The sequence below is a fragment of the Nycticebus coucang genome, chromosome 12 (genome assembly GCF_027406575.1).
Source record: "Nycticebus coucang isolate mNycCou1 chromosome 12, mNycCou1.pri, whole genome shotgun sequence".
Taxonomy (NCBI): Eukaryota; Metazoa; Chordata; class Mammalia; order Primates; family Lorisidae; genus Nycticebus; species Nycticebus coucang.
Genome location: NC_069791.1, coordinates 81,531,182 through 81,557,087, shown reverse-complemented (window position 1 = coordinate 81,557,087; position 25,906 = coordinate 81,531,182). Strand labels below are relative to the sequence as shown.

The following is a 25,906-nucleotide window of genomic DNA, read 5'->3' as shown; positions in this document are numbered from 1 at the left end:
AAGGGGAGGCGGGACCCGCTGGCCTGCGAGCGGAAGTGAAAGGTGCTTTCCCGGTTAGGGAGGAAGGAAAAATTCACTGGGGAACCTCCAGCCTATGGAGGCAGAGAAACATCTTGGAAGAGGTCTCTGTGGGTGCTAAGAGAAGGCGACGCTGGGCAGGTATACACTAGGCTATTCCTAGCCTGGGGCCAGACCACCGGAAATGTCTCCAAGAACTAGAAGGTGGGAGGACAAAAGGGCCATGCTCAGGCTTCGTAGTACCTAAATCTGCTTACATTCCACAACATTTCCTTTAATTGCGAGGAGTGGATTTAATGAAGCTTCCCCATCTGTCTTGGGAAGAATCGGGGAGCCCCACGAAAAGTGTCACCAAAGTACTGTAAACTAGAGCTACAGAATACTTTTTCCCCTCTTCTGCGCTTATTCAATGTGCACCGGAACGATTTTAGCAACTGTTGCCGGAAGTGTGGCTAAGGTAGTGGGTAAAAACTCAGCTCTGTGACCTACATGGGCGGAGCCAGAGTGGCGCCGAGCTAGAAGCTAGCGCCGGAAGTATGTCTGTGTCGAAAGCCTGCTTGGAGGCTGGACAGGAAGTGTTTCCAAGGCGGAAGTTTAGCGGGGAAGCTTTTGCACCTGGGACACTTCCTGTTTCCTAGTAACAATAGGAAGTGTAGTGTCCGCGGAGCTGGGAGTAGACTCCTAGCTCGTGCCAGCTGCTCCCTTTTCCCTCTGTTTCCTTCCTCCTCTTCCTTTCCCTCGTTCCCTCTCCTCCCACCTCCCGGGAACCCTGGCTGAATGTGCCTGTGTGAGAGCGCGAGAGCCACCCCTTGGGGCGCGCAGCTGCAGTTAGGGTAAGGGTCCCAGTGCGCAGGCGCGCTCCCGTTCGCGGTCCCCAACGGACGCGCCCGGGGCGGGAACAGAAGGGGCTGCCGGTGAGAGGTAGGGGACCTTAGAGGAAATTGGCAGAGGAGAGGAGTGAGGTCAGAGGACTTCACTGGTGATTGATTAGGGGAAGGGACTCTAGAGCAAAAGGCTTTTGTGAGGTGAGAGGGTTTAGAGTGGAAGATAGGAATTGTACTGGGGTCCCATGGGAATGAAGGGTCAGAGTTGGAGGACAGGCGATACAGGAGGCATGAAGGGCTGCTACTGAGAGAGCCAGGGCTTCGGAATGAAGATTGCCTCAGTCAGTGGGTTTGCTGGTGGAAAATGCTAACAGGCATTGCAGTGCCTTGTGAGGAGTGAGACAATGAATATATTTTACTTAGCACAGTGCCTGGCGCATAGTAATGTGGGGCATGAGTTGCTGTCGTCATCATCAGTATGGAGGAGAGGAGGTAGAAAAGTAAGAAAGGATGATGAGGGTAAGGTAAGAAGGCATGGGAGAGAAAAAGGCAATGAAGCGAAATTCCAACTTGGAATGGGATTTCTGGGATGAAGGATAGTTTGGGTTCAGGGGAAGTAAGTAAAGGAAGTGGCCAAGAGAATCTTTGGGAAAGGAGACCTTGTGTCACTGAAAGGCCAGGGGGAGGTGAGGGAACAAGCCAGCTCTTTCCCTGAGGAGAATCTCTAAGCTCTTCTCTCAGGTCCTCAGTTATCAACTGGAGAAAGCCTCTGCTTTTTAGTGCTTCTGGGCTACTTACTTAGCTGAAGGGTGAAGGAGGAAGGATTAGATTTCTCTGAAGAGGTTTCCTTTTAAGATGTCACAGTAAATTTTGTTTGTTTCAGAATTATAAAGACCAGAGGGTTAGAGATAGTAGTGCCTTTTGGATCTGGTCTGAAGAACATAATAGGTCCGTGATCAGAAGTGAATTTCATCCCTTAGTTTCTTTATGCTTCTAGGGATGGCTTAAGCCTAGGTAGCTCCCATTTTGGGAGCTTATACCCAGAGACTTTTTAAACAATGGTACCTCCTGGTTAGATATAGTAGAAAACAGGTCTTTGGGCATTAAGGCTTGGGGAACTTCTTAGTGGCCTCAGGTGAACTTGTTGCTCATAGAACCAAGAGGCAAGGTTAATTCAGGTGTTCCTTTTGACCACTGCCCCTCTTCCTAGGCCTTGGCCCCTCCATCAGAAGATGCTGCTGCCACCTGTCTACTCCTGAACTTTCAGGGTTCTGCCACATTGCCCCATGGAGGACACACCCCTCTCACTCAGCTGTTCCGACTGTCAGCGCCACTTTCCCAGCCTCCCAGAACTGTTACGGCACCGAGAACTGCTCCATCCATCTCCCAATCAGGACAGTACGGAGGCTGACAGCATCCCTAGGCCCTATCGCTGCCAGCAGTGTGGGCGGGGCTACCGTCACCCAGGGAGCCTAGTCAACCACCGCAGGACCCACGAGACTGGCCTTTTCTCCTGTACCACTTGTGGTAAGGACTTCACCAATCCTATGGCTCTCAAGAGCCACATGAGGACTCATGCTCCTGAGGGCCGCCGTAGGCGCAGACCTCCACGCCACAAAGAAGCCACTCCATGCCTCCAGGGTGAGACGGTGCCTACTGATTCCTGGGGCCAGAGGCTTGGCCCTGGTGAAGGCTGGGAAAACCAGACAAAACATACTGACGAGACACCTGATTGTGAGTCTGGACCTGACCCCAGAACAGCTTCAGATACTTGGGAAGATTCACTCCCTAGACAAAAAGAAGGCTGGGAATGCCAGCCAGATCCTGGGGAGGGTGCAGAGGGCTGGGGGCCTACCACCAACCCTGCTAGAGCTCCACCACTCCCCACCCCAGCCAGTAGCCTCCTTAGCAATTTGGAACAGTATTTGGCTGAATCAGTAGTGAACTTCACAGGAGGCCAAGAGCCCACTCAGTCCCCTCCTGCTGAGGAGGAGCGGCGGTACAAGTGTAGTCAATGTGGTAAAACCTACAAACATGCTGGAAGCCTCACCAACCACCGCCAGAGCCATACCCTGGGCATCTACCCTTGTGCCATCTGCTTTAAGGAGTTCTCTAACCTCATGGCTCTGAAGAACCACTCTAGACTCCATGCCCAGTATCGGCCTTACCACTGTCCCCACTGCCCTCGTGCTTTCCGGCTTCCCCGGGAATTGGTGGAACACCAGCAGTCCCATGAGAATGAAAAGCAGGAGCGACCGTGGGAGGAGAAAGGGATTCCTACCACTAATGGGCACATAGATCAGAGTAGCCAGGACCAGCTCCCTAGTACACAGATGCTCAATGGCTCTGGGGAGCTGGAGGACAGTGGCCTGGAAGAATACCGGCCTTTCCGCTGTGGGGAATGTGGGCGTACTTACCGCCATGCTGGGAGCCTCATCAACCATCGGAAGAGCCACCAGACAGGTGTCTATCCCTGTTCAATATGTTCTAAGCAGCTGTTCAATGCAGCTGCCCTCAAAAACCATGTGCGGGCTCATCATAGACCCCGGCAAGGAATTGGGGAAGATGGGCGGCCATCTGTACCACCAGATTCCCTGATGCTGGCTGATACTACACACTCAGAGAAAGAGGTCCCCACCACCATCCTGGATCATCGGCCCTATAAATGCAATGAATGTGGTCGGGCTTACCGCCACCGAGGGAGCCTGGTAAACCATCGCCACAGCCATCGGACAGGAGAGTACCAATGCTCACTTTGTCCCCGCAAATACCCCAACCTAATGGCCCTGCGCAATCATGTGCGGGTACATTGCAAAGCTGCTCGGCGAAGTGCAGACCCAGGTACTGAGGGTACCCCCAGCCACCTGAAGGTGGAACTCCCATCTGACCTAGTGGGAGCAGAGGCAGCACCACACACAAATCAGGAGCATGTGTGTAAACATGAAGAAGAGACCACTGATAATTCCTCAGCAGTAGAGAGGACAGTACCACATATATGTAGCATCTGTGGGATGCTATTTGAAGACCCTGAGAGCCTTGAACATCACGGCCTGACACATAGGGAAGGAGAAAATAGGACAGAAACCAGGGTGTCACCTCCTCGGGCATTTGCCTGCCGAGACTGTGGAAAGAGTTATCGGCACTCTGGCAGCCTTATCAATCACAGGCAAACCCACCAGACGGGGGACTTCAGTTGCGGGGCCTGTGCCAAACACTTCCACACCATGGCTGCTATGAAGAACCATCTGCGACGCCACAGTCGACGGCGGAGCAGGTGGCATTGGAAGCAAGCTGGGAGTGCTGGTGATGGGGGAGAAGGCAAACTCCTGTCAGAGGAGAACTGGGCCCAGGAGTTGGAAGACAATGAGAGTCTGGACTCTCCCCAAGACCCTTCAGGGGAAAGTCCTTGTAGGGCTGAAAGGGAAAGTGATGGGGACTATTTGCAGGCTGAATCTAAAGGAGACAGATGTAGGCTTAAGAGAGATGAGCCCTGTTTACAGGGTGATAAAGAGAATGGAGGCACTGAAGAACGACTGGAAAGGAAGGAAGTCTGTTTCCTTGACAACTTGAATATCCCAGATGATGAAGAAAGCGATGGGACTCACTTCTGTGATGGCGTCACTGGAGTGGACAAGGACCAGAAATCACTCACTGGCCAGCCCCACTCCTCTTCCCACTCTGCGGAAGCTGTTTCTGGCTGGCAGACTGAAGTTGTTCACACATGTTCTGACTGTGGGCACTCTTTCCCTCATGCCACTGGCCTGCTGAGCCACAGACCCTGCCATCCACCAGGCATATATCAGTGCTCCCTCTGTCCAAAGGAGTTTGGCTCTCTGCCTGCGCTACGTAGCCACTTCCAGAACCATGGTCCTGGGGAGGTGGCCTCAGCACAGCCTTTCCTCTGCTGCCTCTGTGGCATGATCTTCCCTGGGCGGGCTGGCTACAGGCTTCACCAGCGCCAAGCTCACAACTCTCCTGGCATGACTGAGGGCTCAGAAGAGGAGGGGGAAGAGGAAGGAACAGCAGAGGCAGCCTCTGCTGAGAACCCACCACTGCAGCTCTCAGAAGCAGAGCTGCTCAATCAGCTGCAGCGGGAAGTGGAGGCTCTGGATGGAGCAGGTTATGGGCACATCTGTGGCTGCTGTGGTCAGACATACGATGACCTAGGGAGCTTGGAGCGTCACCACCAGAGTCAAATTTCTGGGACTACCACAGACAAGGCTGCTAGCCCTTTGGAGGCATCAGGTGATGCCACAGAGGTGGCTACAGGTGATGTCTTGGAGGGCATAGTAACCTCTGTCTCTGGCAAGAATGGAGACACAAAGTCTGAAGAAGGAGCAGGTGCCACAGTGGTAGACAACCTCGGTATGCCTCATGGTGAAAGTTTGCTGGAGACTCAGCCCCGCCCCTTCCGCTGCAACCAGTGTGGCAAGACCTATCGCCATGGGGGCAGCCTGGTGAACCACCGTAAGATCCACCAGACTGGAGACTTCATCTGCCCCGTCTGCTCCCGCTGCTACCCCAACCTGGCTGCTTACCGAAATCATCTACGGAACCACCCTCGCTGCAAAGGCTCTGAGCCCCAGGTGGGGCCCATCACAGAGGTGGGAGGCAACAGCGAGCCCCAGAATGTGGCAGAGGTGGGGCCAGAGCCAGCAGAAGTGGAGAAGTTTCAGGAAGAACTTAAAGTGGAGCCCCTGGAGGAGGTAGCAAGAGTGAAAGAAGAGGTGTGGGAGGAGACCACTGTGAAGGGGGAGGAGATAGAGCCAAGGCTGGAAACTGCAGAGAAGGGCTGCCAGACTGAGGCCAGCTCTGAGCGGCCCTTCAGCTGTGAGGTGTGTGGCCGGTCCTACAAGCATGCTGGCAGCCTCATCAACCACCGGCAGAGCCACCAGACTGGCCATTTTGGCTGCCAGGCCTGCTCCAAGGGCTTCTCAAACCTCATGTCCCTTAAGAACCACAGGCGCATTCATGCAGATCCCCGCCGTTTCCGTTGCAATGAGTGTGGGAAGGCCTTCCGCCTTCGGAAACAGCTGGCCAGCCACCAGCGGGTCCACATTGAGCGGCGTGGGGGTGGGGGTACCCGAAAACTGACTCGGGAAGATCGGCCCTTTCGGTGTGGACAGTGTGGGCGGGCCTACCGCCATGCTGGCAGCCTCCTGAACCACCGGCGCAGCCATGAGACAGACCAGTACAGCTGCCCCACCTGCCCCAAGACCTACTCCAACCGCATGGCCTTGAAGGACCATCAAAGACTACACTCAGAGAGTCGTCGAAGGCGGGCCGGACGGTCTCGGCGGTCATCTGTGCGCTGTGCCCTCTGTGGCCATGGGTTCTCTGGCCGGGGATCTTTAGAGCGGCACCTGCGAGAGCATGAGAAGACAAAAAGGGAGCTGACCAGTGGTCTGGGAGGCCCAAGTGTCACAAAGGACAATCGGGCCAATAACCAGGTACTAGAAGGCCAATCAGGTGGAGCTGAGTCAGTACCCCAGCGGGAGAACCAAGCCATGAGGCCAGGGGAGCACAGTCAGAGCCCTGATAGGGCAGCAGATTCAGAAGCCACAAAGCCAGTGTCCTGGGGCACAGGGAAGGCAGATGGGTGGCACAGAGACAGAAGACTGGTGAATCATGAACGAGATTGGGTTTCTCATGGTCAGGGACTGACCAAGCCAGATGAGTCAGAGGACAGTGTCCCCAGGAGTCCTTGCCACTTTGATGACAGCCAGTCAAGTGGACCTAGTCTGAGTGACATGGATAGCTGGAACAACAACAGATCTCAGCTTCAGCCAGAGAGCCACTCCTTTTCCTGCAGCCAGTGTGGAAAGACCTACTGCCAGTCAGGCAGCCTCTTGAACCACCAAAATACCCATAAGACAGACCGACACTATTGCCTGCTCTGCTCCAAGGAGTTCTTGAATCCTATGGTCACTAAGAGCCACAGCCACAACCACATAGATGCTCAGCCCTTTGTCTGCCCTGACTGTGGCAAGGCCTTTCAGTCCCACCATGAACTGGCCAGCCACCTGCAGACTCATGCCAGGGGCTGCAGTCAGGTGCCAGCCCAGACAGAGGAAGCCAGAGGTCCCAAAGCTGGGATTGTGGAGGACGAGTTGAGTCTCACTGGTCGAGAGAAAGCCCAGGAGTCCCCATCAGAAGACCCCAGACCCCCAGGAGAGAATGCTGAGAGAGCTAGTGGAGGGCAAGGAGTAAAATCCACGGTGGCTGAAGACAAAGAACGGCCCTTCCGCTGTGCCCAGTGTGGGCGTTCCTACCGCCATGCTGGCAGCCTGTTGAACCACCAGAAAGCCCACACCACTGGACTGTATCCCTGCTCCCTCTGTCCCAAACTTCTACCTAACCTGCTGTCTCTTAAGAACCATGGCAGGACCCACACAGATCCCAAGCGCCACCGCTGCGGTATCTGTGGTAAGGCCTTCCGGACAGCTGCCCGACTGGAGGGCCATGGGAGAGTCCATGCACCCCGGGAGGGACCTTTCACCTGCCTGCATTGTCCCCGCCACTTCCGCCGCCAAATCAGCTTCCTGCAGCACCAGCAGCAGCACCAGGAGGAATGGACGGTGGCCAGCTCTGGTACGGGGGCATGAGCGGGCTCCAGCAAAGGATTGAAGGGTCCCAGAAGGAGGTGGGCACAAAATGGAGGGTGAAATTGGGCCCTAAGGTGGGTGGGTGGCAAGGAGTGAGAGGAGAAAGTCATATGGATCTCAGGAGGTGGCCGGGGGCTTGGATATGGAGAAAACTGGTATGAGGATGCTGCCTTTGGGAGCAGCTAAGATCTGCACCCCAGATTAGATGGCAGTGCTGGGGGTGGAGGGTAGTCAGTGGGAGGGGCAACTGTTCGGGCTCCTCGGCTTTGCTGTAGCCAAAGAGAAATGATCCTTTTTCTCAGGGGTAGGGTAGGAACCACATCTGGAAACTCCTGCTTCAGCCAGTAAAGTAAAGTAATGATTTCCAGAGAAAAGGATGGAGACTTTAATTTGGCCTAGGTTCTATTTTTTCCTAGAGCAGGCAGGGAGCCAGGGAATGAGGAAAGGGGCATGGGCTTCCCTGCTGACTTGGTCATGGAAACTTGGTCACTTTTTGGAACCCAATTAACTCTATTCCTCTTCCTATATCTTATCTCTGCCCTTCCTCTTCTTTTTTTTTGAGACAGAGTGTTACTATGTCGCCCTGGGTAAAGTGCCATGGCATCACAGTTCACAGCAACCTCAAACACTTGGGCTTAAGCAATTCCCTTGTCTCAGCCTTCCAAGTAGTTGGACTACAGGTGCCTGCCACAATGCCTGGCTATTTTTTGTGGAAGTTGCCATTGTTATTTAGCTGGCCTGGACTGGGTTCAAACCTGCCAGCCTCAGTGCATGTGGCTGGTGCCGTAACCACTGTGCTACAGGCACCGAGCCCCTTCCTTTTTTCTTAAAAACTAGACCTCTGGTCCTTTCCTATCAGCATTGCCCAAGTCTCTTCTCTTTATTCAACTTCTTTCTTCTTCCTCTGCTGTTTTATTTATTTATTTATTTATTTGAAACAGAGCCTCAATCTGTCACCCTGGTTAGAGAGCTGTGGCATCACAGCTCACAGCAATCTCCAACTCCTGGGCTTAAGTGATTCTCTTGCATTAGCTTCCCAAGTAGCTGGGACTACAGGTGCCCACCACAACGCCTGGCTATTTTTTGGTTGCAGTTGTCATTGTTGTTTGGCAGGCCTGGGCTGGAGTCGAACCCACCAGCTCTGGTGTATGTGGCTGGCACCTTAGCTACTTGAGCTACAGGCACCGAGTTGTGTATTTTTTTTTTTTTTTTAATGATCCAACTAAACCACCCTTCCCACCCCTTCACCCCTGCTGCACACCTTTAACTGGAGGACTGAGTCACAGATAATTGTTTCTTTGAAGCCCAGGCCCAGCTGTAGCAACAGCAGTCATTAGCCCCATCTCACATCCTCTATCAGAAGGATCTCCATGTAGCGTTGCCTCCACCCAGCCCTGTTGGAGGATGAGGCTGCGAAGGATTGGGACAGCTTGTTCTTTCAGCAAGCCCTGGGTTCTCTCTTCACCTTTTCTCTAGAGAGGAGGACCCATTCCATTTAGCAGTCACCAAGGGCTGAGATATGGGCTCTTGACCAGTATTTGTCAGGGAAGGAGAAGATGGTGGGTTAGAGTCCCTTGAGGGCTGAAGGGATGGCTTTCAGGATAAAAGATTTCTTATGACCTCAAGGGAAAGGAGTGAATAGCCAGATAGCTATCCATGGCTGGGAAAATAACTGGGAGTCCTAGGATTCTTGGGTTCTCTGGGGCCACAGCAAGAGAATGGCCCATTTGGTGGGGGGGGTTATAAGCTGTGTAGAGTTTGCCCCCTCAGTGACCTCCTCTTTCTCTCCTCAGGAGCTCCAGTGGCACCAGCCGTGGGCAAAGACAAGTCACTGCTCCCTCCACCCACTTCCATGACCCCTCTCCTGGACCCTTCACCCCAGTGGCCTGCAGACCTCAGCTTCTCGACCTGAACTTCAAGTCTCCAAAGATCAGAATATTGGGGGGGGGGGGGAGGGGGACAGGCAGGGAGGGGCTTGATCTCCATGTTTTGCTCAGGAGTAGTTTGGACATCCCATCTCTTCTCTCCTCCTACAGAGGACCCAACTCTGGCTTCTTCTTACAAAGGGGTGGGGCATTCCTCCTGTCCCTGCCCTTGAAAGACCTTTTTCCCCTAGCCTTTGTCACCATGCTTTTCCTGGTGCCAGCCTCTGCCAAGATGCTGAGCCCCCTTACCAGCCAGATTCCAACACTGGGGAGAGGCAGATTCAGAGTGCCATGGGTTGGGAATGTAGACTTTTGCTACAATTTGTAACTTATTTTTTAAAGTCTATTTTGTAACAATTTATTTAAGTTTTAAAAAAAAGGAAAATTGCTCACCCCCCCACGCCCGAAAAAAATGTTTGAAACATGTGCCTGGAGTGATTGTGATTGTATCTGAGAGGAGGAAGGGTAGAGAAAGCTGGGACACCTCTGTTAAAGAGCAGGGCTGGTATGGGAGCATCACAGGTGACATCCCTGTCCTGCAGGGTAGGGAATGGGGGCATCAGCTGGTCTTGGGCAGGTTTCTTCCCATAACCACCTGGGCTTTGGGGCCTGCCCCTGTCCTGGAGTCACACATGGGAATGAGGAGGGACTGGAGCAGTGAGGCAGGAATTGTTTGGAGGTGTCTGTCAGCAGCTGGCTGGTTGGCCTGTCAGAGAAAGAGCAGAAGGGATGTGAGGTTGGGCCTCATCTTTAACTTTGCTCACTTCCTTGAAGGAGTAGGATCTGTCTTTGTCCCCATGACAGAAAGTACTGAGGCTCAAAGGGGTGAGATGCTCTGAGTCACCAGGATTTGAATCACATGGGTCTGTCCACTACCCACCCCATGCAGGGCAGCTAGAAGTGGGCCAGAACAGTGATTTCCCTAGATGAGAGAAGGGATCTAGAGAGGAAGGGTTTGGCAGAGAGGCCCCAGGGCCTACATACTCATGTTTGCCAGACAGCTTCCAGTCTCAGCTTCAGGCTCTGGCTCCTCGGTGAAGTAGACCTGCCAGTCCAAACTGCTGATCCAGTCTTCATAGGCTGGGAGTGCTGCGAAGACTGCAGGCTTCGCAGGGCCTTGACAGGCATCTCCAAAGCTATGTAGCCCAGCCAGGAACCATGTGCCCCTCACCTCATGCACCAGTGGTGCCCCGGATAGGCCCTGTCAGGGTCACGTGACACCAGGTGACTTCCACTTCCTTTTAGGCAGCTGTGGGGACCAGGGGCTGAAGCTCTGGCTATTTGGGGACTTTTGGGAAAAAAGGCCTAGTTTCAGCTTGGAAGCAGGGCTACAGGCCAACCCTGGCAGTAGGTCTCTGTCTCTTCTTGGTTTTGTTTATGTTCTTTTAGAGATGGGGTCTTGCTCTGTTGCCTAGGCTGGAGTATATTGACATGGTCACAGTTCACTGCCATTTTGAACTTGCCGGCTTAAGTGATCCTTCTGCCTCAGCTTCCTGTGTAGCAAGGGCTACAGGTGTGTGCTGCTATGCCCAGTTAACTTAAAAAAATTTTTCCTGGGGTGGCTCCTGTGGCTCAAAGAAGTAGGGCACCAGCCCCACATGCCGGAGGTGGCGGGTTCAATCCCAGCCCCGGCCAAAAACTGCAAAAAAAAAAAAAATTTTTTTTCCCTAGAGATGGGGTCTTGCTATGTTGCTCAGGCTAGTCTCATACCCCTGGACTCAAGTGATCTTCCTGCCTCTCCAAGTCATGGAGATTATTGCACCTGTCCTAGAAGGTCTCTTCTGTGTGTGTGTGAAAGAGGCTCACTTTCTCACCGTGGGTAGAGTGCTGTAACGTCATAGCTCACAGCATCCGCAAACTGTGGACTCAATTGATTCTCTTGTCTCAACCTCCCAAGTAGCTGGGACTACAGGCGCCCACCACAACACCCAGCTATTTTTTTAAAGACGGTCTGGCTCTTGCTTGGGCTGGTCTCAAACGCATGAGCTCAGGCAATCCACCCGCCTCACTCTCCTAGAATGCTAGGATTACAGGCGTGAACTAGCTGTGCCTGGCCAGTAGTGTCATTATAGCTCATAGCAACCTCAGTCTCTTGGGCTAAAGCGGTCCTCTTGCCTCAGCCTACAGGCACCTGCCACAATGCCCAGCTAGTTTTTCTCTGTTTTAGGAGAGATGGGGTCTCGCTCTTGCTCAGGCTGGTGAGCTCAAGCAATCCATCTGCCTTGGCCTCCCAGAGTGCTACTTATAGGCATCAGGCTGGCCTTAGAAGGTTGCCTCTTGAACTACAGGATGAGGGGCTAACAAGAACTTGTTGAGTAAGATTTGGGGGTCTGAGGCTCACCTCACATTGGGGTAGCTCGCCTACAACACTGGTACACACCATCCCTGGCAGAATGGAACTACCGTCACCCCCAGGAGCTGCATGTAGCCGGCTACAGGCCCTAGGCCCCAGGAGGGTCACAGGTACTGTCTGGGGGGAGCTGATTCCTGCAAGGAAAAGATCCAGTTGCCCCAGTGGCCTTTAAGCTGGATGGACAGCTGTCAGTGACCCTGATCTTACATACCTGCTCCTTGATCAGCCAGCCCTAGGATCCAGCCACGTTCCCCATCAAGCAGGTGGTGGTCAGCATAAGGCAGGCAGATGGGCCGCAGATTCGGGCCCAGTGTCACAGGCTGGGCCAGTAGCAGGAGGGCCATGTCATAGCCCCCTTCCGGGTGGGTATAGGCACCATGAAGGATGAGTTGCTTTAGGCCCCACTCCTCTGGTCTGGTCCCCAGCCCTACACTCCATTCCTCTGGGGTCTGGCGCCTGTGTAGAGGGAGTATCAACAACAATGGGTGGCAGAGATGCCAGCAGGGGCAGGGGGGCACAAAAAGGGATATAGGGCTCACCCAATGAAGCAATGGGCAGCAGTCAGCACCACCTCCTCTGACACTAGGGCTCCACCACAAGCCAGCTTCCCCTGGTGCTTCAGTCTAGCATCCCAGGGCCATGGGGAAGGGGCTCCTGCTTGAGGACCTACTTTCTTCAAGGACCCACAGGCTGCAACAGAGGCATTACACCATGTGACTTCTTAAGTGTGCACTGCATACCAGGTCCTGTGCTAAGTGCTTCCTACTTCCTATTGACTCCTCCCAATATCCTTAATTTTTTTACCCTCATTAGTGAAGGTAACCAAAGTTCCAGGGAGGGTAAGTGACTTTCTATCTCTGTAACCACAGGCAAGGAACAGAATTGAGATTGAGAAGCCAGGGCCCCATCCTAGCCTCACGGGATGGCCCTGTGTATGACTCCCTTCGCCTCACCCGTCTGTACCCTCCAGGCTGGGACTGGTTCTAAGTAGTCCTGGCTCATTAGTGCTTCTCTTACCATTAAGACATAATTTCTGTCCTAGCATTATTTTGCATTAGATTTGCATGTCAGTCACTTAATGCCAGAATTATTTTGCATTAGATTTGCATGTCAATCATTTAATGCCAGAATTCTGATTGGGAGCCCTGCACTGTCTAGTCTCACTGGGTCCCTGCCTAGAAGCTTGCAGCTTCCCCCAGAACCTTCAGTCAGGTTTCAGAGTCCTCTTACCTAAACTTCAAACCTGTAAAGTTCCAAAGTGTCTTATGTCTCTCAGCCCTAATGTCTCTCAGTTCTAATCCCAGGAACTGAAAGAGGTCTTGAAAGGGGCCCTTGGCAGTGTGTGGATGCTCTGTATCATTTCTCTATCTTGAACTGATGTTTACTTCACTGTAGCTTTCACCTGTATTGTAGCTTTCACCTGTATGTCCCACTCCCAGCATCCGCTGTTCATACCTACACAACTGTCCTCATCACTTATCTCTGGGGTCTCTGGGTTCTGGGCAGGGAAGGCTGTCCCATGAGTTCGAGCCTGCAGCCAGGAGCTATGAACAGCCAAGTCAGTCAGCAGCACAGGAGTGTCCTCCTGGGCACAGCTTGATGTGAAGCTGATGATCCCAGCCTGAACCCAGTGTCCATCAGGTTCTTGGCACAGCACAGGGCCCCCAGAATCTCCCTGGAGCCAGTCAACAGAACCAAGGATAGACACCTGAGCCCCAGCCTTGAGCAGACTACCTCTGACTGCAGCCCTTCCACCCATCGCTGTGGGTCAAGCCCCAAGCCCAAGGCTGGGCCCCCTCCCTTCCCATCAGACCTGACAGGGCCCCTGCACCCCAGGCTGGGCACCCCCACACAGCATCCCAGGCTGGGCTGGGCTGGCTAGCAGCCGTTGGTGCAGGCGGTTGTAGAGACAGTTACATGTGGGTCGGCTGATTAGGCGCAGACGCAAATTTCGTAGGGTCCTGGGAGCTGGTAAAAGAGAACAGTCTAGGGCTGGAGTCTGGGCTTTTGGAAGAAAGGGAGTGGGAGCTAGGACAGTTGGGGGCTGATACTATGTGACCTTGCGCAAGCAGAATGCCTCTCTAGGCTTCAAACTGGGATAGCACTTACTGTCAGTGGTGTCCTGATCCCAGCCAGTGGCCCAGCAAGAGGTTCCAAAGGGGAAGCGATGAACAGTTTGGGGCAGACAGAGGGGTGTGTGGGCTGTGGGGCGGGCAAGCCGCAGCAGGGCCAGATCTGAGCCTTGGCTGTAGTGGGTATAGGCCCTGGGCAGCTGCAAGGCAGTCACTCCCATCATCTCAGCCCCTGGGGCCAGGCCCTCACGCTGCAGAGAACCAAGGACAACTGACCAGGAGTTCAGTTCTGTTGCTGCCACCCTGGAAAGGGAAGGACAAGGCCTAGGCTATTGAGTGCAAGGGGAGACAGCACAGGTAGGTGGAAGATTGGTCCTTCTCTCCTCTCAATCTGTTTTCTCATTCGTAAAGCTACCGTGAAAGGTTGTTGTTAAGATTAACTTAATGATTCTTGATAAATGGTACTTTGTTATTATTCTAGGGGCAGGGGCCAATCTTGGGCTTGGAGACAAATCATCTACCCCTATAGCCAGAGACCCTGCCTGACCCCAACCATGACTCACTTTTCAAAGCAGTGGGCAGCAGTGAGGACCCAGATGTCTGCCACCAAGGAGCCACTGCAGATGTGGACCCCTTGCCTCCTCACACTGGCCTGCCAGGGCCACTCGCCAGGTAGTGTGTTGCCCTCCTGAGGGGCAGGGGGGCCAGGGCCACGCTGCCCACAAGCTGTGGAGAGGAGGGAGTCATGCTGAAAGCAGACTCCTGTCCTGACCTCACTCCAGACCCGACCCAGACCCAAGCAAGGACCAGGCCCTATGTCCCCACAGAGCTTACCATGCTGAGCTGCTTGAAGACCTGGGAAAAGAGAGACACAGGTGAGACCTGAAGGAGCCTTATCTGCCTGGCCCAGGCTTAGTGGAGGGGATGGGTAGTGGGCTGGGCCTTGAGTCTTTGACCATGACTCTATGGCTACCTCACCAGCCCCTCCCAGAATGAAAATATTTATGTGAGGCCAAGAAACAGCTTTTATTGGAACCTATTCAGTGTATACTCAGTAATTAGCTCTCCTCCCTCAGCTGTGCTCAGCACTCCTGGGCCTGGGAGTCAGGTTGGGACCAGGCCAATCCTCCTCCAGACTTCAAAATCCCCAACTCCTACCCCCGCTGCTGAGTCAGGGAAGTGGCCTATGTGTGCAGAGCATTAGCTTAATTGTCCCTTAAACCGTAGAGGCCTAAAAGGAATGATTAAAGGCCTGTGTCATGTCTAAGTGGAGGAGGGCCCCAAGAAACTGAGACCTCACCCCTGTTTTAACAACTCAGATTCCCCCACCTTCCAGAAACCACCAGAGATCCTCCCACAGGGTCCCTGCCCTGCCTTTTCCCCTTCACAGGCACACACAAATACACCCATTAAACATCTGATCCAAGGTGGATGTAAAGAAAGGGAGACTGGGGCTAGAGGGGCACAGAATTTGCCTGAGGTTATTCTAAAGTAGAGAGACAAGGCACTGGATACACACAGAGGCATCACTACACACAAACACACAGAGGCAGCTATAGTCCCTGCAGACACAAACTAACCTGGCCTAAGACAATCACACTCATTCTGACAAAGGTGGCCACATATACCTCCCCACAGGCAGGGCTAAATAGTTAACATGGCCACAGGCAGACTGTTGCCTCACAAGCAGGCTCCCATCTACATACCAAGTCGTAGGGGCTGCTGGGGCAGAGGGTGGCCCCTGAACCCTTATCATTCCACTCTCACCTCCCTCTGTGAGGACCTATCTTACCCTGTATGAGGACCACCACTCCCAGGATGAGCAGCCTCAGTCCCCAGCTCTGTTTCATGCTGCTGCACTCAGTGCCTGTGATCTGGTTCTGAGAGGCCACTTGGGTCTCCTGGCTCCACCTCTGCTCCACCCCCCAATTGGCCAGGAGTCAGGTGTCATTGCTTTCCTGGGCTGGCAGGGTGCCAGCAGCTCCTAGCTCCGGCTGTGGCTATGGGACCCTGAGTGGTCTCCATCCCTCTGTGTTTCAGCATTGGAGTCAAGAGTTCTCCTACTTACTACACGAGTGACCTTGGAAAGTAACCTATCTGTGCCTTGCCTGAAAAATTTGGAGTTGTTGCATATGTAAAAATGCTCAGACTACATCCTGGCATATAGCAAATATACTCCCAGCATGGAACCGTCATCCTGGAACTGTGAAGGGCACAGTTGACAGCACACTCCCCCTGCCCTGCCCGTTCCCATCTTTCATTTCAGCTTCCTTGCTATTCTTCCAGGCCAGGGCCAAGTGGGTTTAACATACTTTCTCCCCATGTCCACTTCACAGGCAATGTGCAAGGCTGGGTGGGCATTGAGATGCCAGGGTCCTCTGCTGCTTGCTGACTATGGGCCTTTGACAAACCCCAATACCTCTCTGGGCCTGCTGCCTTCCTGAGAACAGGGTTAGTGATGCCTGCCTTTCTTGCAGGTATTGAAAGATTCTCAGTCAGATGGGAAGAAAACTCAGGGTTTAATCTTTTTTCACTTCCTGACTTTTAACTTAGGCCAGCCCAGACTGTTCATGAACCCTGACCCCAACATGAGGCAGCTGTGGGCAGGGTTAGACCGTAATCCCTGGAGCCAGATAGCCCAGATGAATTTACATCCTGAGAGCATCCTGACCCCTGGCACTAGCTGTGTGATCGTAGGCAATTTACTTAGCCTCTGTGTATCTCAGTTTCCTCATCTAGATAGGGATAACATTACTTATCTTATAAATGGCTATAAGGACTAAATGAAGTTAACATATGTTTACAGGTTCTTTTTTTTTTTTTTTTGAGACAGAGCCTCAAGCTGTCACCTTGGGTAGAGTGTCGTGGCATCATAGCTTACAGCAACCTCCAACTCCCAACTCCTGGGCTCAGGCGATTCTCCTGGCTCCACCTCCCAAGTAGCTGGGACTACAGGTGTCTGCCACAACGCCCTGCTAGTTTTTGGTTGCAGCCATCATTGTTGTTTGGTGGGCCCGGGTTGGATTCAAACCTGTCAGCTCAGGTGTATGTGGCTGGTGCCTTAGCTGCTTGAGCCACAGGTGCCAAGCCTATTTACAAGTTCTTAAAGAGTGCTTGGTATATGGGCAAATGCTCACGTTTTAAGAAAAATAACAGGGGCGGCGCCTGTGGCTCAGTCAGTAAGGCGCCGGCCCCATATACCGAGGGTGGCGGGTTCAAACCCGGCCCCGGCTGAACTGCAACCAAAAAATAGCCGGGCATTGTGGTGGGTGCCTGTGGTCCCAGCTACTCGGGAGGCTGAGGCAGGAGAATCGCTGAAGCCCAGGAGTTGGAGGTTGCTGTGAGCTGTGTGATGCCACAGCACTCTACTGAGGGCTATAAAGTGAGACTCTGTCTCTACAAAAAAAAAAAAAAAGAAAAATAACAAAAAAACCACAACCTGGCAGAACCAGAAGGGCAGCTTGCCCTTGCAGGTATGTGCTCAGCCCTTTCTGGAGAGGAAGGAGACCTAACTCCTGTGGGCAGCAGGGACAGGCTGCCAGCCTATTTCCTGGGGGTAGGGACTGATGGCACCCCAGGCCTTGCTGACTCCATGCCAGAGATGGAACTAACCATAAATCACCCTTCCCAGCAGGCCCTTTATCTCCCTCTGACTCACGTCCTTCTCAGTTCCAGAGAAGGCAAACACGGGGGAGGGCCAACACCAAGGTCCCTGGCAGACAGATGGTTCAGACTTGGCCAATTTATTTAGGAAAATTTATTGCTCAGAACCTTCTCTCCTTGAGCAATGGCAGGAGCTTTGGAAACCAGCCCTTGGGGACAGAACCAAAGGGACTGGGCAGAAAAAAAGAGAACATGGCATACTTGGTCCATTGTCTTGTGTTTGGGTCTCGTAGCTGGAGGAAGGGGGTATCTAGTAAGCCTTCTAACGAACTGCTTGAGCAAGGCTCATATGCCAAAGCAAAGGAGACAAAGTCAGCTTTGTCTGACTTTGTGAGGGCTCAGTGCCCCTTAACTTTGTCCTGGGGTTCTTGGACCTTCTGGAAACTTAGCAACATCAGGCCCACATTGATGGCATAGGTGGTGATGCAAACGATGCAGAAGTCATAGAGCACGAAGAACAGGATCCAGGCCAGATAGACAGAGCCAGCCAGAGACACCAGGGAACTCAACACCAGCAGGATCGAGGCCCAGCGTGTGCGTAGGCAACCTGCAAGGCAGAAAAGGGTGAGGCATGGGCTTCGGGGGTTGGCCACCTCTAAAATACTGCTGTGACATCACAGTGCCACCCAGACAGCAGAAGCTGCCAAGAAAGTGTCTCTAAAACAAGAGGCTCCACCAGGCCCCCTCCAGGACCTTGGTTCCTGTCTGTTCAGTTTTCCCTACGACCAAATAGTGAATTTTCCCGTTGAGCTCCACATAAGATAAAAGATTATCCTTGGATTCCCTTCAAAAAGGAATTTCTGAGTCTTTCCCACCCTGGGGTCCTAGGGTGTTTTTTAAGGGCCCTTCACCTTCTGATAGTATCTAAACCAGCTGAAAGACTGTTAGTTCACTCCTGCCTCCTCACCCCCAGGATTCTCAGAGATAATCAGCTAGCTGGCTGTCAGCTGCCTGGGGTTGGCCAGGGGGAAGAGGCCTGCCATGAAGGGGCAGGGCCACTTACCTAACAACAGCTGTAGTGTGTAGAAGATGCAACCGTATATGCTGTTGGATTGATTGAGGATATTGTCCGGTCCCAGCACGTACTCTACCAGCCCGAAGCCCTGGCCCCACCTGGTGGTGGTTATGGTAGGGGACCCAGGTTAGGAGTGTCAGTCAACCTAGTGCCCTGGACCCAGTCCTGGAAAGGTGATTTCCAGGAGGCCACTGTCTCCTAGTCCCATTTCCCCCTCCCCCCAGTCCAAGGGTGGATGACCTGGTGCTAGTACCTTTGGCCACGTCAGGTTTTCATGTCACTGCCCCTATCATTTCCAATCCAGAGTCCAAGCTTGGCCATCGCTCCTCCATAGGCCCCTCTTTTCATCCTAAACTTCCCATGGTCTTTTTTATTTTTTTTGGGGGGGGACAGTCTCATTTTGTCCTCCTTGGTAGAGTGCCGAGGTGTCATAGATCACAGCAACCTCAAACTCTTGGGTTCAAGTGATTCTCTTGTTTCAGCCTCCCAAGTAGCTGGGAGTACAGGCGCCTGCCACAAAGCCCGGCTATTTTTAGAAACCTCCTTAGAGACGGGGGTCTCGCTCTGGCTATTTTCCAACCTGTGAGCTCAGGCAATCCTCCCGCCTTGGCCTCCCAGAGTGTTGGGTTGGGATTACAGGCGCGAGGCACCTCGCCGGGCCTCCTCCAATAATTTAAGATGGCACAGCTGGATTGACCCCGTTTGAGTTACCAGAGACTGGGAACTCAGAGAGACTGTCTTTGCCCTACACCCCCAAATCTCCAACTCCCTGGCCACCCACTCTCCTTCTTTGTATTCCCTCATCGCTAAACACCTGCCCTCAAGAACAATCAGACCCAGCCACCTTGTCCCCGGGCACGGCAATCGCCAGCGCCCTCGACTGCCATCCTAAAGACCATCATCGGTCCCTACCTTCCCCCTTTTCCCAGTCACCGTTATTCCTTGACATCTGATCCAAGTGCGATTCCCTAGTCCCCTGCCCCGAACTCCTGTCTGCATCCCCTGTGCAACACACCCTTGACTAGTCCGACCCCCAAGGGTACGTTCCCCGGGCACCTCGATCCCAGACTCCAGAATCTAGCAATCTCGCCTTCAAGCACATGTCCCCCAGGCCTTTCACTCCCGCACGCACCTGGAGGAGAAGACCCGCGAACAGCTGATGGCTGTGCCCACGTCGCAAAGCGCGCGATAATCTCGGTCCCGGGCGCGTGCCGCCTTCACGTGCAGCGCGTAGAGAGAAAGCCCTAAGCCTGCCAAGCAGAGCGTGAGCCGCACCCATCCGGGGCTCCCCCAAGAGGTGCTCATATCTACAGTCCCGCCCGAGGCGCCAGCTAGGAGGGTGCCTGCCACAGTGAAGAGGCGGGACAGGATCTGTCCATGCCCATCCCGCCCCTATGGCTGGAACGATTGGTCTGCCAGGTCTCCCACTCCGTGATCCAATTGGTTGTTCCTAGGACTCAACAGGCGTAAAGGCGAGGCAGGAAAATACCGAGATACTAAGGAACGCTGGGACTGGCAAAGCGTCCAGGGAGGTGGGAGATTACCGACAAGGCAGCCGCCGGGCATGACGGGAGTTGTAGTCGCGATGGCTTTAAGACAGCAAGAGAAATGGAGTGTCCAGAGTTTTAAATGATATTAATGTGAGTGGCAGTATTTTATGCTTAGCCTATGATAAGGTCTCTTCTAAGCACTGGAACATCCAAGACCTAGAGACCAGGGATCAGGGGATTCTGCGACCTATTCAGGAACCAAACATCTTCCCTGAAATTATTTATTATTGAGACAGAGTCCCACTATGTCGCCCTTGGTAGAGTGCCGTGGTGTCACAGCTCACTGCAACCTCAAACTCTTGGGCTTAAGCGATTCTCCTGCCTCAGCCTCCCAAGTAGCTGGGACTTCAGGCATCCACCACAACGCCTGGCTATTTTTGTTGTGGTTATTGCAGTTGTCATTGTTTAGCTGGCCTGAGCCAGGTTTGAACCCACCACCCTTGGTGCATATGGCTGGCGACTTAACCACTGTGCTATGGGCACCAAGCCACCCTGAAATTATTTCAGACACCCTTGGTCCAACAGCCTCCTGTGCTCCCAGGTTGCTTAGCCATTCCTTCCCGCTGTCTCACCAGGGCTGGCTGGTCTTCTTCTCCCTCACCCATAAATTCCGCGCTATTGCCTTGACCACTCTCTTGACAATACTTGTCTACTACGCGGTGTCCAATTCCCCAAACCCAAGTCTGGATCAACTGAACAGTCATCCCTCCTATCCAAGCTTTCTGTAGGCAGTTGAATGCTTTCCTTCACAGACATGCGATCTGTTGATGACCTGTCTCTTCTATACCTTCAACCTCTCCTTTTTTGTCATCTACGTCAAAACTTGTTTCTCTTTCCTATCTCAGAAACAGCAACAAATTTCCATTCACCAAGAGTACCTTCAAGGCTGCAGTGAGCTATAATCCACTACACTCTAGCCTTTGTGACAAGCAGGACCTTGTTTCAAAAGGAAAAAATTCTCTCATCAACTCCCCCGTTTCTATTATCCCATCTTCCCCTTCATAGTCAAGTTTTCGCGGGGTTTGCGCCACCATCTACTGCAGAGGTTCTTTCTTCTCTAGTTTCTAGAAGCCCAGACTGGCGCTTGTGCCCCGCGAGACATGACGATGAAGGCAGCGTATGTGTTGAAGGGTGATGGCGCAGTGCAGGGCACCATCCACTTTGGACCAGTTACAGTAAAGGGAAGCATTACAGGACTGGCTGAAGGTGATCACGGATTCCATGTCCATCAGTTTGGAGATAATACACAAGGCTGTACCAGTGCAGGTCCTCACTTTAATCCTCAATCCAAAAAACATGCCGGACCAAAGGATGAAGAGAGGCATGTTGGAGATCTGGGCAATGTGACTGCTGGCAAAAATGGTGAGGCCATTGTGTCTATTGAAGATTCTATGATCTCACTCTCAGGAGAATATTCCATCATTGGCCGCACAATGGTGGTCCATGCAAAACCAGATGACTTGGGCAAAGGTGGAAATGAAGAAAGTACAAAGACGGGAAATGCTGGAAGTCGATTGGCATGTGGTGTAATTGGGATCGCCCAGTAGAGATACCAAGGATGTGGTCTGAGTCCTAGTAACTCATCTGTTACCCTGCTAGCTGTAGAAATGTAACTTGATAAACATTAAACACTGTAATCTAAGAGTGTAATTGTGTGACTTTTTAAAAATTGCTTTAAGTACCTGTAAAGAGAACTGATTTATGATCACTTGGAAGATTTGTATAGTTTTATAAAGTTCATTATCAATTAAAATGTCTGTTTCAATTTCTGTATTTTGCCAGACTTAATCACAGATGGGTATTAAGCTTAAATGTCTGAATTTCTTCCCTTCTCATTCAAGCCTGAGAATAAACACCCTGTGCGGCGCTTACTTTGAGCCTATTAAAGCATGCAAATTGTAAATTAAAAATAAAAAGTTTTTGGAAAGATTTTATTATACATTCCCAGCCTCTACTTCCTTATTCTTCCTTGCTGCCCACACCATAAATTAGCTCCTGCTTCTAGCACTCCCCTGACACCTAGTGGCTGGTATCACCAGGATGCTAAACTCAATGGTTATTTTTCAGGATTTATCTTGCTTAGCCTCCCAACAGTATCGGTCTCTATTTCCACTCCCTCTTGTTAACTCTCTTTTCCTCTGGATTCTGTGATATTTCACTCTCCTTTTGGCCCTCCTTCCTCTCTGGCTTCTTTTTCTCGGATCTACTCTCTTTGGAAGAAGAGTGTGGTAGAATAATGTGGCATAATAATGATCTCCAGGCCAGGTGCGGTGGCTCACTCCTGTAATCCTTGCACTCTGGGAGGCCAAGGCTGGTGGATTGCTTGAGCTCAAGAGTTTGAGACCAGCCTGAGCAAAAGCGAGACCCTGTTTCTACAAAAAAATGGAAAAACAGAGGCAAGAAGATCACTTGAGCCCAAGAGTTGGAGGTTGTTGTGAGCTATGACGCCATCGGTCTCTACCCAGGGCAACGGCTTCAGACTCTGTCTCAAAAATAAATAAATAAATATATGATGATGATCTCCAAAGACGCCCATGTCTCAATCCCTGAAACCTGTGAATATGTTAGGTTACATAGCAAAAGGGAATTAAGGTTGCAGATGGAATTAAGTTTGTTCTGCTAATTTTTTTTTTTTCAGTTTTTGGCCGGGGCTGGGTTTGAACCCACCACCTCTGGCATATGGGACCGGCACCCTACTTCTTTGAGCCACAGCCACCGCCCAGTTTGTTCTGCTAATTTTAAAACAGGGAAATTATGCTGCGTTAGGTTCAGTATAATCCCGAGGGGCTGTAAAAATGAAAGAGGGTGGCAAAGGAAATCAAAGGGAAATCTAAGTACAGAGGAAAGACACAAAGAGCTGCGATGTTGCTGGCTTTGGAGTTGGAGGAAGGGAGTCATCAGCTAATAATAGAGGCAAGTAGCCTCTAGAAGCAGGAAAGAGCAAATAAATAGATTCTCCCTTAAAGTCACAAGAAAGGAACAATTTACATCTTAATTTTAGCCCAGTGAGACCCTGTCCAACTTCTAAGCTACAGAACTGTAAGATAAATTTGTAGTGTTTGAAGCTACTAAATTTGTGGCACTATATTACAGCAGCAATTAGAAACTAATATAGGAGACTAAGATTTAGACCTCCTTCTCATCTCTCTCTACCATCTCCTAGGGTGTTCCTGTTCTGGCTTCTAGAATAGCGATCTAAGAAGGAGCAAGATGGAAGTCACAGCCTGAGCAAGAGCAAGTCCCCCATTTCTACAAAAAGTACAAAAATCAGCCAGGTGTATGTCTGTAGTCCCAGCTACTGGGGAGACGAAGGCAGAAGGATTGCTTGAGCCCAGGAGTTTGAAGTTACAGTGACCTATTAGTTACAGCTTTAAACCCCATGGCAGAACACCTCCTGGATGTCATCATTGGATATCATACTGACCTATCAGATGCAACACACCCCAAACTATACCATTTATGTTTGCCAAACTTGTTCCTCTTCTGGGGTCTTCCATTTTAGGGATAGCCCCTCCATCCACACAAACCACCCCTTCTGAACTAGTCTCTCACTCCTACTCCCTATAATCTGTATAAGACCACTATTCTTTTTTCTTTTTCTTTTCTTTTTTTTTTTTTGTAGAGACAGAGTCTCACTTTATGGCCCTCGGTAGAGTGCCGTAGCCTCACACAGCTCACAGCAACCTCCAACTCCTGGGCTTAAGCGATTCTCTTGCCTCAGCCTTCTGAGCAGCTGGGACTACAGGCGCCCGCCACAATGCCCGGCTATGTTTTGGTTGCAGTTTGGCCAGGGCCAGGTTTGAACCCGCCACCCTTGGTATATGGGGCCAGTGCCTTACCGACTGAGCCACAGGTGCCACCCTTCTTTTTTATTTTTCATAGAGAGTCTCACTCTGTTGCCTTGGGTAGAATGTTATGGCATCAGCCTAGCTCACAGCAACTTCAGACTCCTGGGCTGAAGTGATCCTCCTGCCTCAGCCTCCCAAGCAGCTGGGACTACAGGTGTCTACCAAACATTAGTTTTTCTATTTTTAGGAAACATGGGGTCTCACTCTTGCTCAGGCTGGTTTTGAACTCCTGAGCTCAAGCAATCCACCGGCCTCAGCCTCCCAAAGTGCTAGGATGACCGGCATAAGCCACCACGTCCAGCTCAGACCACTATTCTGGTCCAAGTTATCATGTTTCACCTAGGTAATTGCAGTATCCTTGTTGGTTTCTAAAATATAGTTGTCCTCCATCCCAAGAATCAATCTCCACACAGCAACCAAAATTATCCTTTCAAAAATAAAGAAGTATAGCTGGGCATTGTGGCGGGCGCCTGTAGTCCCAGCTACTTGGGAGACTGAAGCAAGAGAATCATCACTTAAAAGCCTAAGAGTTTGAGGTTGCTGTGAGCTGTAATGCCATGGCACTCTACCAAGGGCAACATAGTGAAACTCTAAGAAGGAAAGGAAGGAAGGAAGAGAGGGGAGGGGAGCGGAGGGGAGGAGAGGAAAGGAGAGGAAAAAGAAGTTTCATTGGGCTGGGCGTGGTGGCTCACACCTGTAATCCTAGCACTCTGGGAGGCCAAGGTGGGTGGATTGCCTGAGCTCACAGGTTTAAGACCAGCCTGAGCAAGAGTGAGACCCCATCTCTAAAAATAGTTGGGCATTGTGGTGGGTGCCTGTAGTCCCAGCTACTCGCGGGAGGCTGAGACAAGAGAATCGCTTGAGCCCAAGAGTTTGAGGTTGCTGTGAACTGTGATGCTAGAGCACTCTACGAAGGGTGATAAGTGAAACTGTGTCTCAATAAATAAATAAATAAATAAAAAGATGTAGTTTTGTTGCTCTGCCTTTCAATAGTGTCCCATTTTAATAGCTCCTAAAATAAATCCCCTCTGAAGTTTCATGTTTCCTTCATTTATTTAACAAATGTTTATTGGGTACCAGTTATTTGTCAAGGATTGTGCTTATGGGCTTGGAATAACTCAGTAAAACAGACAAATACTAGTGCTTTTGTCTTACATTGTAGAAAAGAAGAGGTGAATGAGCAATTAATCTAATAAATATGTAAAATACACAGGTAGCACGGAGTTGGTAATAAAATGCTATGGATAAAATAAAAAGATCAGAATGGAGGAAATTGCGATTTTATTTGTTTGTTTATTTATTTGAGACAGAGTCTCACCTTGTTACCCCAGGCTAGGAGGCTGGGGTCATAGCTCACTGCAAACCCAAATTTCTGGGCTTAAGTGATCCTTTTGCCTCAGCCTCCCAAGTAGCTGGGACTACCAGCATGCACCACCACTCCCAGCTAATTTTTCTATTTTTAGTAGAGACGTGGTTTTGCTCTTGCTTAGGCTGATCTCCAACTCCTGAGCCCAAGCAGTCCACTCACCTCCACCTCCCAGAGTTCTAGGATTACAGGTCTGAGCCACCAGGTGGCCAGAGATTGCAATTTTAAAAAGGATGAACAGGTGGGTTTCATTCAGTTGATATTTATTTGAGACAGGTCATAGCTCACTGCAAACCCAAATTTCTGGGCTTAAGTGATCCTCTTGCTTCAGCCTCTCAAGTAGCTGGGACTACCAGCATGCACCACCACTCCCAGCTAATTTTTCTATTTTTAGTAGAGACGTGGTTTTGCTCTTGCTTAGGCTGATCTCCAACTCCTGAGCCCAAGCAGTCCACTCACTTCCACCTCCCAGAGTTCTAGGATTACAGGTCTGAGCCACCAGGTGGCCAGAGATTGCAATTTTAAAAAGGATGAACAGGTGGGTTTCATTCAGTTGATATTTATTTGAGACAGGTCATAGCTCACTGCAAACCCAAATTTCTGGGCTTAAGTGATCCTCTTGCCTCAGCCTCTCAAGTAGCTGGGACTACCAGCATGCACCACCACT

The 25,906-nt window shown here is 51.5% G+C and overlaps 4 protein-coding genes across 14 annotated transcripts; 2 read left to right on the top strand and 2 right to left on the bottom strand.

Annotated features, from left to right (window-relative positions):
* Positions 1 to 11: 11 nt before the first annotated feature.
* On the top strand, positions 12 to 9,690 carry ZNF646 (zinc finger protein 646). Of its 5 annotated transcripts, none has more exons than XM_053555007.1 (3): positions 12 to 159; positions 2,053 to 7,433; positions 9,241 to 9,690. In XM_053555007.1, the coding sequence occupies exons 2-3, from the start codon at positions 2,129 to 2,131 to the stop codon at positions 9,357 to 9,359; spliced, it is 5,424 nt and encodes a 1,807-aa protein (XP_053410982.1). In that variant the 5' UTR covers positions 12 to 159; positions 2,053 to 2,128; the 3' UTR covers positions 9,360 to 9,690. The 5 variants fall into 5 exon arrangements, with proteins under 5 accessions (XP_053410982.1, XP_053410981.1, XP_053410985.1 ...); XM_053555006.1 differs by lacking the exon at positions 12 to 159 and adding an exon at positions 180 to 851; XM_053555010.1 differs by lacking the exon at positions 12 to 159 and adding an exon at positions 180 to 851 and having other exon boundaries at positions 2,053 to 7,485; positions 9,241 to 9,389.
* Positions 9,691 to 9,738: 48 nt separating this feature from the next.
* On the bottom strand, positions 9,739 to 16,939 carry PRSS53 (serine protease 53). 6 transcript variants are annotated; one of them, XM_053555058.1, is made up of 11 exons: positions 15,590 to 16,924; positions 14,632 to 14,652; positions 14,361 to 14,523; positions 13,835 to 14,100; positions 13,539 to 13,693; positions 13,181 to 13,400; positions 12,265 to 12,415; positions 11,937 to 12,181; positions 11,714 to 11,859; positions 10,357 to 10,573; positions 9,740 to 10,078 (listed from the first exon to the last, which is right to left on the bottom strand). In XM_053555058.1, the coding sequence occupies exons 1-11, from the start codon at positions 15,645 to 15,647 to the stop codon at positions 10,059 to 10,061; spliced, it is 1,662 nt and encodes a 553-aa protein (XP_053411033.1). In that variant the 5' UTR covers positions 15,648 to 16,924; the 3' UTR covers positions 9,740 to 10,058. The 6 variants fall into 6 exon arrangements, with proteins under 6 accessions (XP_053411031.1, XP_053411033.1, XP_053411037.1 ...); XM_053555056.1 differs by having other exon boundaries at positions 9,739 to 10,078; positions 14,361 to 14,652; positions 15,590 to 16,926; XM_053555062.1 differs by lacking the exon at positions 14,361 to 14,523 and having other exon boundaries at positions 9,742 to 10,078; positions 15,590 to 16,921.
* A 597-nt stretch (positions 16,940 to 17,536) lies between these two features.
* VKORC1 (vitamin K epoxide reductase complex subunit 1) lies at positions 17,537 to 19,808 on the bottom strand. 2 transcript variants are annotated; one of them, XM_053555184.1, is made up of 3 exons: positions 19,608 to 19,808; positions 18,464 to 18,573; positions 17,537 to 18,007 (listed from the first exon to the last, which is right to left on the bottom strand). In XM_053555184.1, the coding sequence occupies exons 1-3, from the start codon at positions 19,778 to 19,780 to the stop codon at positions 17,799 to 17,801; spliced, it is 492 nt and encodes a 163-aa protein (XP_053411159.1). In that variant the 5' UTR covers positions 19,781 to 19,808; the 3' UTR covers positions 17,537 to 17,798. The 2 variants fall into 2 exon arrangements, with proteins under 2 accessions (XP_053411159.1, XP_053411160.1); XM_053555185.1 differs by lacking the exon at positions 18,464 to 18,573 and having other exon boundaries at positions 17,902 to 18,007.
* A 211-nt stretch (positions 19,809 to 20,019) lies between these two features.
* Positions 20,020 to 21,923, top strand: LOC128561247 (superoxide dismutase [Cu-Zn]-like). The gene is made up of 2 exons (XM_053555192.1): positions 20,020 to 20,115; positions 21,087 to 21,923. The coding sequence occupies exon 2, from the start codon at positions 21,126 to 21,128 to the stop codon at positions 21,570 to 21,572; it is 447 nt and encodes a 148-aa protein (XP_053411167.1). The 5' UTR covers positions 20,020 to 20,115; positions 21,087 to 21,125; the 3' UTR covers positions 21,573 to 21,923.
* Positions 21,924 to 25,906: the final 3,983 nt, after the last annotated feature.

Coding starts and splice junctions, on each gene's coding strand:
- PRSS53 (XM_053555056.1), bottom strand. CDS start 15,647: ATGAAACAGAGCTGGGGACTGAGGCTGCTCATCCTGGGAGTGGTGGTC. Junction 14,101..14,360: donor GCTGCCCACTGCTTTGAAAA/GTGAGTCATGGT, acceptor TTCCCTTTCCAG/GGTGGCAGCAACAGAACTGA. Junction 12,416..13,180: donor TGATGAGGACAGTTGTGTAG/GTATGAACAGCG, acceptor CCTCTGTTGCAG/CCTGTGGGTCCTTGAAGAAA.
- VKORC1 (XM_053555184.1), bottom strand. CDS start 19,780: ATGAGCACCTCTTGGGGGAGCCCCGGATGGGTGCGGCTCACGCTCTGC. Junction 18,574..19,607: donor TCGCGGGTCTTCTCCTCCAG/GTGCGTGCGGGA, acceptor AACCACCACCAG/GTGGGGCCAGGGCTTCGGGC. Junction 18,008..18,463: donor CACACTACAGCTGTTGTTAG/GTAAGTGGCCCT, acceptor TCTGCCTTGCAG/GTTGCCTACGCACACGCTGG.
- ZNF646 (XM_053555007.1), top strand. CDS start 2,129: ATGGAGGACACACCCCTCTCACTCAGCTGTTCCGACTGTCAGCGCCAC. Junction 7,434..9,240: donor ATGGACGGTGGCCAGCTCTG/GTACGGGGGCAT, acceptor TTCTCTCCTCAG/GAGCTCCAGTGGCACCAGCC.
- LOC128561247 (XM_053555192.1), top strand. CDS start 21,126: ATGACGATGAAGGCAGCGTATGTGTTGAAGGGTGATGGCGCAGTGCAG.